The sequence below is a fragment of the Diabrotica undecimpunctata genome, chromosome 2 (assembly GCF_040954645.1).
Source record: "Diabrotica undecimpunctata isolate CICGRU chromosome 2, icDiaUnde3, whole genome shotgun sequence".
Taxonomy (NCBI): Eukaryota; Metazoa; Arthropoda; class Insecta; order Coleoptera; family Chrysomelidae; genus Diabrotica; species Diabrotica undecimpunctata.
In genome coordinates this window covers 17,587,942-17,602,085 of record NC_092804.1, presented here as the reverse complement: position 1 = coordinate 17,602,085, position 14,144 = coordinate 17,587,942, and the positions used below count along the sequence as shown (strand labels likewise).

At 31.7% G+C, this 14,144-nt stretch overlaps 1 protein-coding gene across 3 annotated transcripts in view; it reads right to left on the bottom strand.

The window, feature by feature from the left end:
- Positions 1 to 4,272: 4,272 nt before the first annotated feature.
- Positions 4,273 to 14,144, bottom strand: part of LOC140434270 (uncharacterized) — a 37,117-nt gene continuing 27,245 nt past the window's right edge. For 2 of the 3 annotated variants that reach the window (XM_072522409.1, XM_072522407.1), the window contains exons 9-12: positions 13,396 to 13,621; positions 11,371 to 11,577; positions 10,529 to 10,978; positions 4,274 to 7,993 (exon numbers count right to left, since the gene is read on the bottom strand). In XM_072522409.1, coding sequence (XP_072378510.1) covers positions 7,973 to 7,993; positions 10,529 to 10,978; positions 11,371 to 11,577; positions 13,396 to 13,621 — 904 coding nt within the window. In that variant the 3' untranslated portion in view covers positions 4,274 to 7,972. Of the gene's footprint in view, positions 7,994 to 10,528; positions 10,979 to 11,370; positions 11,578 to 13,395; positions 13,622 to 14,144 lie in introns of all 3 variants that reach the window. The other variant, XM_072522410.1, reaches the window with a different exon arrangement.

The window sequence follows — 14,144 nt, the reverse complement described above, 5'->3', positions numbered from 1 at the left end:
CGACCTTATATAAACAACGCAACTAATACAATATATACTTCATCGAATTTAATTATCGTTGCACGTCATCCGCGTCATAGCCCGTGACGTCACATGATACCAACACGAAATATTTAGGCGGTAGGTGTGTTCTTTTTTAGAATCACTTTGCCGAGTACACTGGCATGACTTTATTATTTTGAATTTTAAAGTGAATACCTCTTGTTTTATATTTTTACCTATTTAATAAAAACTGTTCGTTTTAGAACAAAATTAGTGTGTTTTATTTCAAAAATGTCACGTAAGAATTTAAATAGTCGTTGTAAAGAGATGGTAGCTCTTTTGCAATAATTATGTAACCTATTTGATTTAAAATGGATTCAGGATTTTTTTATACTTTGACAACTATGTCAACTTCGATCTCTGTCGATGATAATGATGTGATAATAATGTGCAACGGTAAGTAAATTAGACGAACTGTATCTAAATCGAAAAAGTAGACAGACAGAAATTAATTAGTATCTCTGACACGGTTTATAATGTAGTAGCAACATGACCTGGGCCAACTTTATAAGTGTTAAGTTATACAATAAATTAAAAAGCACAATCCGTCTTTCTTTTGGTAAAGTGAACATGGAAAATAAGTTGGGTTAATGCAACGGGAGACCGACACCACAGTAGTATTGGAAAGTATGAGAAAAAAAAACCATAGACACTATCAAAATTAAAAAATTGCAATATTTGGACCATGTTATGAGAGGTGAACGCTACGAATAATTCTAGGTGATTCTATATCAATCATCCACCTGTGACTGTAAGAGACATGATCGCGAACATGACGGGAAGTAAGGAGGGATGGAATAGTATGCACAATTACATCCGTGAAGTTATTAATAATAAAGAACAAGAGAAACAGAAGCCGGACTAACGACAGATATCTAGATGTAGGAATCCATAACCCCTTAGTGTGTAGGAATATATAGGGATATGGATTCAACAGATAATTATTTTTTTCTCCGATTCACGTGCAATAAAAAAAACATACATTTCTTAACGTGAAACGTATATGTTTGAAAACCTACGTATTTTTTAAATCTGGCAACCACGCTTCGGGTAGTGAAATAACACTTACCTATTTATAGTGTGCTCATGTGCCATGTGGTGTAATCCTTTACAATAAGAAGCAAATTGATCTTTAAACATCTGCGTTTTACAAATTAGCAGTTTTTTTTATTTCTAGCTTAATCCTTGCTTGGTCTTTACAACAGCAACATTTGATATGTCGCATGTTAGGACTCGATCAGCTGTTTATTTTGTACACAGCCAGGGGCCTTCTTTAAGTCAATAAATCAAAGTTTATCTTATAGTAAATCTATATATATATATATATATATATATATATATATATATATATATATATATATAAATATATATATATATATATATATAAATATATATATATATATATATATATATATATATATATATATATATATATATATTTATCTATAGTGCCCTATGATATCTCGTAAGTCGCTACAAGTTCATTAACAATGAAGATACTGTAAAGTGCCCTTTTATTAGTCGCCTTGTTTTTTTTATATCTGAATATATTCGTTACACTTGGCTTGACCAGCCAAGTCTTGGATACAAGGTGTTATGGAAACCATGAAAGACAGAGCCATTGATGAAGACACCTGGAGAGATAGAAAAAGATGGCGATCGAAATGCGGGAAGCGGCAGAAGCTGTAGGATCCCCGCTTATATATATATATATATATATATATATATATATATATATATATATATATATATATATATATATATATATATATATATATATATATTCGTTACATCATCCCCTTTCATTTGCTATATCGCATGTTAGGATTCGATCATTGTTTATTTTGTATTCGACCAAAGGTCTTTTTTACGTCAATAAATCAAAATTTGTCTTATAGTAAATCTATTTGTATTCATAGTACCCTATTATATCTCGTATGTCGCTATACGTTCATTATTCATGAAGATACTGCATAGTACCCTTTTGGTAGTCGCCTTGATTATTTTTTATTACTTAATATATTCGTTATTTCCTCCCCTTTCATTTGCTATGTCGCATGTTAGAATTCGTTCAGTTGTTTATTCTGCACTTAGCCAGAGGCATTCTTTAAGTCAATAAATTAAAATTTTTCTTTTAGTTAAACTATTTTTATCCATAGTGCCCTATAACATCTCGTATGTAACTATACGTTCATTAATAATGAAAATACTGTGTAGTGCCCTTTTGGTAGTCGCCTTGTTTGTTACATATTCGTGATATCCTTCCCTTTTATTTAACGTATGACACGCTCGAATCGGATCAATAAGAAAGGAGATATGATGTAGTGCCCTCTTAGCAATGTGTGATTTTTGTCTCATACTTCGAACATATTCGCTACCTCCCCTCCTTTCCAATGATGTATCATACGTCACGATCCATTCTACCCCACCACAAAACGCTCAAAAAATGAGCAGAATGAACCTTAGCATTTTCTTATGGGATTTTACATGGGAAATGAAGCAGAAACGGTATAGCAACGTTTTTGCAGGTATAGTTTTTACTTAATTTTATTTAATTCTATTTACCTTTATTTAATCTTATTTAGTTTTTATTTTATTTTATTTTGGTAAAGCGTTGACGTTTTGGTAAAGCGTTAAACGTCATTTTATTTTTTTAGTAAGTTTATGTTTATCTTACCCAATGACATATAATAAATATATATTATACGTCATTGATCTTACTTTACAATTACAGTAACCTATATTTTTAGCAATTTTGCGAAAAAAATAATTACTGTGAAGTAGTAAAATTTCTGATATTTCAATACAACAATATTTGAATCATCAATTTGTAGAATGAATTAGCAATAAAGCAATCGTATTTGTTTCAAGGACAAAATATGATTGAAATGTCAAATGTTTGTAGTTCAAATTTCTTTCCTAGGTGGCGTCGTTACCTTACTGGACAAACGGTGTGACTTGTCATCATAGCCTTTTATATTCGCGTTCTCAAATAACCGGGCTGACAAAATAAATAACTAATAAAATAGGGATAAATCTCAACAATTTGAATAAATTAGAGTTTAAAACTGGTATAAATTTTATCAAATTTTAAAAATAGTGAGCTTGCTTGCCCTTCAACTAGGGGTCTTTTAAAATTCCCTATCAAATTTACAATGTCAACAAACGATATCCCTATTTCGTCCGCCATCTTTAAAAAAAAGTGCTGCCACCTATAGTCGTTTGAGAACGCGAATAGATAAATATTATTGATCCATCACTTACCTGCGTTTATTCGTGGCTAGAAACTATATTTAGTAGTAAGTCATATATGGCTTCATATGCATTATCAAAAATGTGCAATTGATGTCGGAGCCATATATGGTTTTGTATGCATTTTATGTTATTTTACAATATATATCTTGTGGCGTAGAGTTGGATAGCTAACAGTAGAATGTCTAACTATTAGGCAGAAGGCCGAGATTGGATCCCCAGCGCCGACGAAAATCTCTAGATATTTTTAAAACATCTAACGACCACAGGTCGACTCAGCCTGAAATAGCAGACTACCCTGCTATAATCTCAAAACTGCACTAGCGATGTAAAGATAGACCATTATACATGTATCTTTGGCGTCAAAAGAGTGGAGATATACCATATTTGACTTCATGCAATAAGTTGGGAGAACATGTGTGGATAAGAATAGTTTGCCAAAGAAACGAAATCGGCCATTATCAAAAGGTAACGTTCATTCCTCAACTTTAAGTCGTATTGGAAGCTAGGTAACTCGGAGATTGAAATCTCACGGTATTTTGATAAATTTTTTTAGTATTTGCAGACCAAACGTAACAAATACTGAACACCTTCAATGTTATTCGCCAGAATGACCATATCGTTAGCGTGACGAAATTTATTAATGGATGTGACGTTAACTTAGTCTTTTGTTTGGCTTTCTAGCGCAATTTCAAAGACTTTCAATGTTGAATAGTATCATCGACATTACAGTACTTATATTTAATAGTACTTATTATGCTCTGTCTTCATGTGTTTATCGTTTTTATGGTGCTTTTACATTTTTTAGTTATCTAATTGGTTCCCATAGTTTATGTACAGCTCTTTTATTTTTTCTCCATTTCACTCCTTCCTTCCTGTCTACACTTCTCTAGTTGTATTAATACAACGATATAATCAAATAGGTAAAGAGAACAACATTTATTTCAGGTACCAAATAAATACATACAATTAAAAACTCACTTTATTCACAAAATTTACAAGTAAGTAAAAAAACTTAGTTTCAGTCCAAATATCTCAAATGCCAAAGTAAAAGTAATAAATGTGTTCATTTTATGAAAAAAGAAATGTACAATGTGATCATAAATTCATCGTGGAAAAGAAAACTACAAATTCTAGGTCTTATTGAATGTGGATCTGATGAAATATCACGTCCTGTGTTGCTACGCGTAAAATGACAAGCAGAAAATTACATAAAATGATATTTACGATTCTGTCATATCGTGAAGATCTGTCAGTCAATCTAAATTAACTGACAAGTGACAATAAATGCTACCACCAATCGTATTGGACCTTGAAGCTGATGCTAAACAGTTAATTTCTCATGTTGAGGGAGCATCAGCTGAAATTAATGAAACTGCAGTGGATGTAGTTTAGTTTTTATATAGCTTTTGTTTTATATATAAATTTTCTTTTATATAAATTCTTACACTTATAAGTACCTATAAAAATTTTATTTGTATTACATGTAACTTCACAGAAATTAAAATAAGAATGTATATACCTCGCACAACTTTTTTGCAAAATATTTGTTCTATTTCGTGACAATTGTCTTGTATACTGAACATTTCATTATCCTCGAATTCGTTTCATAATATATACTATCCAACTACTTGGTAACAAAAGCCAATCTACCAAATTTATAGGCTATACTTGAATCTCCTGAAAATTTAATAATTTTTAAGCGTTTTCGCGCCACTACCAGAATGCGGCGGTCTACACCGAAGTACTGGTCACTTTGGGAATACACAAGGTGGCCAAGAAAGAATTACGTTTCATAAAAAAACTATCCTTAAAGGATATTGCAAAATATTTCTACTTGGCGCAGTATAAATGAAATAGAAACGATACAACTGGAACGGAAATAAACCCTTTAAGACAAAAAATGCCCTTTAAAACCCTAAATAAACCCTTTAATTATGATATTTTTTGTGACCAACCCGAACGAATTATATCAAAAATAGTTACATTAGTTCTAAAGCGACTGTATACTGCGCCATCTTGGCCAGATTCATAACAGTTATTGGAAAATAGAAATGATCACGCAATCACGGTAAATTCTGAACTATAGAGGAACCTGACTGAAGCTTTTTCGGTCCTATTGTAGAATATATCCCCGATTTATAACAAAAGTCCTTGTTTTCACCAACGGGGAGCCACTATTCATATTGCAAGAACGTCATTAATTAAATGTAGTGCGCACTTTTCTATACAAGGTTGAGAACATTTCCCGCAACCCTGTGGAAAAACGCGTTCGTGAATTTTTGCTCTCGGTTAGGGGAGTACGGGAGGATGAGGGTAATTTGAATTATTTTCCAAAACTAATCCATTTTTGATTGGTACCTGAATTTTGTAGTTTTCTTTTGGGTAGGAAATCTCTGAACACTGTGTATTGTATTAATTATTAATTTTTATAATTTTTCTGCCAAATATTTTTGTGGAACAAAACCTAAATGTAAATTATTATTGTGCACGGTATAGTTACGACACTGGGCATTACTATGATCACAAAACCAGAACTATATTAATAATCTATAAACTATTCCTAGGTAAACAATAATTCGGATTAAGTCGGAACAAAATTAAGTTAAAATTATGACAGTAGGTACAATAAAAACTTCAACGTTAACATAGTGTATTCCATGCAAAACTGTAACTTATAGTTTATCCATTACCTAGCAATGCTATATCTAAATATCTCAAAATTAATACCAGATTTGAATTTGGCGCCTAGGGCGTACTAAGTCGTTGCCAACGAAAAATAATGACAGCGTTAGAATTGCCAATGGTTAAAAATAAAGTGAATGTGTATCTGGGATACTCTATTCATTGATCCCAATACCAATCGTCTAGTAAATTTAGTAATTCATTTTTTGCTACGTTGGACAAATTCTAACTTCCAGCGCCTGGAAGTTACTACACAATTAAGCACACGTGTTTACGGCCAATATTAATTTTAACTGAAAATGAAAAGTTATTTACATACAGTTTAGTAACAAAATGAAACTGCTCCAATTAAAGCAAAGGTTTAAATGTTTATTTTTGAAATTTTGTAGCTTCTTCTTCATGATTAATCTTTGTGTTGTATGTTTCCGACATTGACTGTCAAAACATTCCCAAACTGAGTGAACCGACTATATCATTACCATTTTAGTACGTTGAAGGTTAATATCTTATAGATTATACACTTGTGGACACAAATATGGAATATTTTAATTGGATATGTTAATTGGACTATCGAGCAGTGAATACTGCTGTGAACAATGATTTGTTCATTTTGTTGATGTATCATGTTGTTGATAAGCATCGCTCAGGAGTTATTGGAAGAAGAAAAATTTATGATTATGGTTATAACGTCGAAATTCAATCCCAATGTAAACTGCAAAAAGAGTTAAGACCGAGAAAGGCAAGTTTGGTCAAAAGAGAAGTTTTGGTAACTGATTTATTTGATAAAAATTATGTGGAGCATGAGTTCTTGTCAGAAGGTGGTACGGTCAATAAACAATATTACCTTGAAGTTTGCTGATTACTTGTTTTTACCAAAATAAGCACCGACATTATGCCTAAGCCACCTTATTCACTGAACTGAAAGACGATCAGTAAGAAGACCACGAAAACGGTAGAATGACAACTTACTGGAGCCACATTGAAAAATAGTCATGTCTATATAAAAATAACAACAAGAAGAAATAGTTCTCCGACAAGCTGCAACTGAAAATAGCATATTAGGCAGTCAAGGTTACAAGCGTTGCCAATACAAAGGTGGTTGTAAAAATAATAAGTGTGCATGTCATAAAAACAATAAAATTTGTAATTCAAAATACCATGGTTCACTATCTTGTCAAAATAAAAATTATTAGTCTTCAAAAGTTGTTTTAAATAAAAAATAATACATCATTGTATATCTTACGTCGCTTGGAACTGGCTGCAGGAAGCTTAAGACTCACAGAACTGGAAGAAATTAGGGGAGGCCTATCAGTCACAAAATTGGGGAAGAAAACAAAAGGATCTTGCTGCTTCATCCTTTATTGAAGACGTTTCGTATATGAATCCATACACATTATCAGTTTATACAACGAATTTGCAGCTTTAAAAAGATGGATGTGAAGCATAAGTTCAACTAGGGAACTATGGAATTCGTTCAGTTTTTTTTTTAAGAAAAAACAACTAAGTCAGTTTTTATAAAATTTGCAAAGAACAGAAGTATAGGTATAGAAAATTGTGTAAACGAACAGTATACTTTCTCACATGGAAAACAAACAGAATCCCAAAACACTGATAGTGTGTGTTAGTATTTAGTTAGTATTTATAGTATTAAAAAATGTAACTAAATAATTAACCAGCCATTATCTAATTTAATGGTGATAGCTGTCAAGTTAAAACACATTGGCAATAATGAATTTAATGCTTCTTAGATAACACCTTGTAGTAAGAGTAGTACCTTATCTTTGAAAGTGTAAGATCTGAGGTTATATTTAATATAAAATTTGTATTAAATATTCTAACAAAAAGAACACATTAATATAAATAACAAAAAATATATCGTTTACCTTAAAAATCACTTTGTAATTAATAATAATCAATAATACAACTATATTTATCAACATTTGTAAAGCTACTTAATAATATTTACAAAAAACACATTAGAATTCTTGGAGAATTAGTCATTAGAACTTTTCAGCTGAAAAGAAAAAACAAATAATTAGATAAATCACAATAACAATTAGATATCGTAGTGTCCTAGAAATATGTGTCTTAAAAACGATAATTCACAACATCAAAATGCATTTCTTTATATCAAACTTGGGCTCTGAGGGGTACACCAACAGCAGATGTGGAGGCAATACTGGATATCCTCCTCTGCACTTCGTTATAAGAGGGGAGGCTGGAATGGAATAATATACACTGCGAGCGAACTAGAGCAAAATAAATTAACAAGAGCTTTGTAACTTAAGCGTATCAATATACAGGGTGATTTATTATGAATATCAAATCCCTGAGTTGTAGATTCTAGACCTCAAAATATGATGATTCTGCCCATTATGCCTTAAACAAATATTGCTAGTTTCCGAGATACCGAGTGTTTAAAGTTTAAATATGGATTTTAATTTTTACAATAATTTTGTATATTTTCACAATTTCCATTTCAAAATTGGCAATTTTACGTTTCTTTGGCATGAGGATTGCTAATTTAGACTATAATTTAGCATTGCTTATTTAGGGCGCTAGCTACACTATATATTCGACTAAGCACATGACAAAATAGACATTGGGAGGACATGCTCTAATAGGGCGGAAAACAAGCACAAATCGTTTCAGAATAGGTTTTCTTGCTCTTGCGGTTCGTGCAAAACCGTGTAATCAGTTAAAACGACATAGACCTGACGATTTTTAACCACGCGTTAAAAATCGAGCAGGGAGACATGTAGTCCCTAAAGTAATTAAAATTTATCCATTGTCATCGACCTAGAGTCACAACATAATCAAAATGTAACATTTGGAATGATGTAAACCCGTATGTGAGCTACAATTACACAAGGCACTGAGGATGATCTGTTCAGATCGAAAACGTTATGCTAGTACTTAAATTTTGACGACACTTTTTATAAAGTTTTAACTATGTTTTTTATACCACAATACAAGTGTGTGAAGTGTTTTAACTTCTGTGTTTTTTTAAACGATGGTATACAGCCAACTACGGGTTTTTCCCATTAATTTTAAATCTGGTTACTTTGAAGGAAAAGACACCTTAAGGCTGGTAGCTGATGGGTGTCCAGGCCAAAACAAGAATAGTATTGTATTAACGATGTGCATTGCTTGGCTGCACAGGACTAAAACTTCAATCACAACAGTGAAGCTTGTGTTTCCTGTTAACGGTCACTCATATATGCCTAGTTATAGAATTTTTGGTGGCATAAAACGAAGTGTAAAAAAAGAGATACAATTGTGCAGCTTGAAGAGTTTAGTAAGCATGGGACAGTCAAACTTTTAGGAAAAGACTGGACCAACCAAGATTGGAAGTCAGAAGCTAAAAACTGTGTTAAAGACCCAACAAATCTTCATTTCAAAATTCAAAAGTTAATTCTGACCAAGAAACAAAAGTCAGTAACTGTCAGTGGCAAACAAAACTACAGTTTCCCAATTAATTCAAGTTTGAGTGTCATGAGACCAGGGAAAAAAGTGTGGAATATAAACCCAACTGAACTTAGGCTTGGAGTCAAAATAAAGAACTTTTGTTATTAGTGTATTGATCGGGTTTTTAAATTTTATTGACAAATATTATATTAATATTTTTAACACATATTTCAAATTTTTTATTTTCACCAAAAAAATCTTTAGTATAGGGCACGCCCTGATGCATTGCTACTGATATTTTACTGCTGACTTAAGATATCAGCGACACCATCAGCAATAGTTTTGGTGACAAAAACGACTATCTCCACATGTTGGTTACAAACACGGCCAACTCCATATTTCAACGATAATATCCCATTAACTACAGTAAAAATCATAAATATTATTATTCCAAGATGCTCTGGAAATAATCAATAATCAACAAAAAAAAAATTCAACAGTACAAATTGTGTGGACGTAGTTTAAATAGTTTTTTACCTATACTGAAAGTTTTGCTAAATGGAGTTGGCCATCTTTGAAACCAGGCTACAGAATTTCAAAAACACTTTTTGCTTTATATAAAACATATAGCAATTGTCACAGTATATCGCTAAAGATTTCTTTTAGCAATAAACTGTGCTGCTGTGATGTGTGAAAATTGTTTTAACGGCCAGATGGGCCGGAGTGCCGCGGAGAAACTTGACCAAATGACGATTCTACACTGAGAAAATGTGAATATAAATAATTGAGTCTAAAGATTTATACAATACATAACTTTAAGTATAATTATCTTTTTATTATTTTATATTTTAAAAACTAATATGTTCGTTTCTGGAATATATTATGTTTTTTGAGTATTTTTTGGTTGTCTTTTAATTTTTAGTTATTGAACATTGACGTATTTTTTAATTCTGATTAAAGATGGTAAGATCTTAAGATGGTACGAAGTTCGATGGATCAGATAGTATACATATATATCTAATAAAACATTTAAAAAGCAGTATCTTTTAACCATAGAGAAATATAAAGTAGTCAGTTATTATTTTTTTTAATGACACGTTTATTTCTAGAACACAAATCAATATAAAAAATTATAACTTACCAAGGGTTTTCTATTTCGTGTACACCGCCTTTCAATTTGCACTTGGTCCAAACGATTCGAATTTTTTTTGGACCTAACAGACCTTCGCGGTAATTCAGATCTTCTTCTTTTTCGTGGTACATATTCAGAATAATCTGGATCGGACTCGTGATCAGGTGAATCCGAGCTTTCACTACCGCCAATTTTATCTTCTTTATCAGGTAATTTTTTATCAGGTATTTTTTTGTTTTCGTCACGCTCTGGGAGCGAAACAGTATGTGCTGCTTCTGGATGCATAATAAGAACATCTGGCAACAGTACATATGGATTGGGTAGAGATTTTTCTTCTGGTTTTTCGTTTTTACATTTGATATCTTCTATTCGATTGCCAGATGTACTTGCTCCCAGGTTTACATCACTGTCGATCTTCGAATGCTTTTCGTTTGGTTCCACCTTACCATGTTGGTTTTTCTGAAATAGACGAGAAAATATTCATTACTATTTTTAGATATTAATTCATGTTTATGATTTTTTTAATATCATAAAATACGATATACATTATACTAGTAGGTATATTTGGTATTTCAAAAGGTAATATTAAACTATGCGCTGGAATAAGTGTTAACCACCCTCCCTCCCTCTCCTATTAACTTATTTATATTTAGTACGTAAGCAAAACGTCCAGACAGGTCGATTTTTAAAATAATCATAGTATATTATTGCATCAATGTTTCGAACTTTACGCGATCCCTCTTCAGGTGAGAGTCATAACTTCGATTTTTTTTAATGGGAAAGTACATCATGCAACACCTCATTTAAAAGCTTTAACCTCATTTAAAAATATCGTCAAAAGTATCACTTACTTTTATTACAGAGGCCTTGATACGCAGTGTACTTCCCTTAAATTTCTCACCAAACACATCACGAAACTTTGCTGATAACACCTCTTCCATATTCTTCGTAGAGAGTTGCGCGTTTTCCTCCCATGTTTTCTTCAGCAAAACGTCATGTTCAGGGGTCCATGGCAAACTCGATGCTCGCAAACCCTCGCGTAGAAGTACCTTTTCCTTCTAAATAAATGACATGAATTACATATTTATTTTATGTAACATATTATAATGAATTAAAAGTAATGATGGTGCCACCTATCGGTATTAGCTTATGTACTTTCCATAACAGATCGTACAAGAAGTAAAAGTGACAGTATAAAATATTATTTGTTAAAAATAAGCATTATAATCATTATTTTATTTTTCGATTATCTCTGAAACCTACACTAACAAAATTTGAGGAGACGCAATCGACAAATTGAGGGTTTTTATTTGACACATACCTTGAGCTGGAGTGACAACTGATTTATTTTAATATAAATATGGTATAATTTCAGATAATCGAGAAAAATGAAGATAAAGTTTCTTCCTAGCTATAAGTTAAAATACAAGCGATAATGCCGAAATTATTTCACGAAATTTACACCAATGATTTCTGTGTGTACCGTCACATTTATATGCTAAGCCTTATAACATATGTAGAACTATCTAAGAGGATCCTGATGATTCTACAAGGTTCCATTACAGATGAAAATTATCTACAATTTTCTAGATTGATGCTTATGTTACATTGCAGAATCAACAGAAAGCTTCTGTGGAAACTACTTTAATATGGGCAAAATTTCAAATGCCTCTAAAATCTGGTAAACTGCAAAGCGAAAATTTTTCTTTCCGAGTAGTGTAGTAGTCTATGGTAGCGATTAACAGTAAAAAAATCAAAATTTTTGGTATTAGCATTTTTGGAAAAAAATGTTTTTTTGAATAAAAAAAAATCAGAAAGCTGTATCACAATAACTTGGATACATATTACCAAACTAAGAATACCAATTTATTCTATAAGTTAAATTCAACAATATTTGAGACTATGAAGGTAACCCCCTGTCTGTATGAACATTATATACAGGGTGCGGCAGATAAAAGACCAATTAGAAATATCTCGAGAACTAAAGGTATCTGAATCATGAAAATTGGAATGAGGGGGTTTTTGAAGAGTGAACTATTTTAATAAAAATATTTTCACCTATTTGCCATTTCCGGTTATATTATAACTTCGATTTTTTACTGTGAAACCCTGTATATCTTTTCATTTTAGAAATATTCCCGTTATTCTGAACATTACAGCATTACTAAGTAAGTACTAAGTAGTAATGCTTTGATAAGTGATCAGTGTAGTAGTCTCTGTGGACTCGGGAGACTGAGACCTCGGAAGCCCTGAAGAAGACATCGAAGAGGATGTCGAAAGCTCGACGCTATGATAATCAACGCGATTTAACTCGAAAGACTGGTAAGGTTAAACTAACCGCGGAAACCTTTCGGAACATATATATATATATATATATATATATATATATATATATATATATATATATATATCAACTGAATGAAACAGTCGATTCAACACAAAAAGATGATTTCCTCGAAATGTTTAAGTAAGTTAAGTAAGGAATGTGACAAATACCAAAAAAATATGCTAATGATACTAAGAGGTCAAACATCATAATGGAAGAATAAGAGCATCTCGGGATCGCTGGCAGTGGAAGCTCAGTCACAGTCATACTGTCTTTCTAATTTAACTGAGCCATTACTGTGCTTCAGCTACTGAGCTCGTAAAACTCTATGGTTATAGATTCGTAATAAAACTAATGTTACAATTCCTACAGGTGAACATAATAGATCAATTTATTCAATATGAAATACGGTCTGATTTTCTATATCATTCAGGACTCGTCACTCTCGTCAGTGTTGCCGCATTTACAACCTATAAATACGCCTACGCCTAATTGAAAAATTAATATACTGTATTGTATATTGAAAAATGTATTCCAGAATTAAACTTACCCCTAAACTTTCGCAGTTATTCTTGGAATGGTATTTTAATGTTCCTACTGGAACCTTCTTACCACACTTCGTACATTCTACTTTGTGGTTTTTTATATGTGTATTACACATTAAAGCATTTCGGAAATTCCTTTTACACACTTTACAAAAACGTGAATGTCGAACCATATGGCCTAGATGCTTTTCTATCGGATGTACGAATCCACAAATGTAGCACGATAATATTCTGAAACGACGACAAACGTTAAATATTAACATTACTTAAATTTGATGTATTCAAGTTTTATTATTAACCCAAACAATGATTGCTTTTCTGAATGTGATTCAGATTAAAATATGATTAAGTATAATAAATTAGTAAACCCAAAATTATTGAATTTATTATATTTATTCCCAAATGTACACCACTATTGCGCGTTAAGAGTCTGTACTTTATTTCATACAATGAAAAGACCAGTTCAATACATCTATTCGGGATGAAACTTTCTGTAGGTATAGTAAATATATATATATATATATATATATATATATATATATATATATATATATATATATATATATATATTTAGAGAGATCATGACAACAATATAACCAAAAGTATGCTACGTAAAACCGAAATGGATATGTTAGACTATTCCCAAAAAAAGAACATATCAAGTCCTAGAGTAAACCAAGAGAAAATAAATTATTTTGTCAAGGTATCGTATTCAAATTTATCTCTGAATGTATCTCTGATCAAACGATATCAT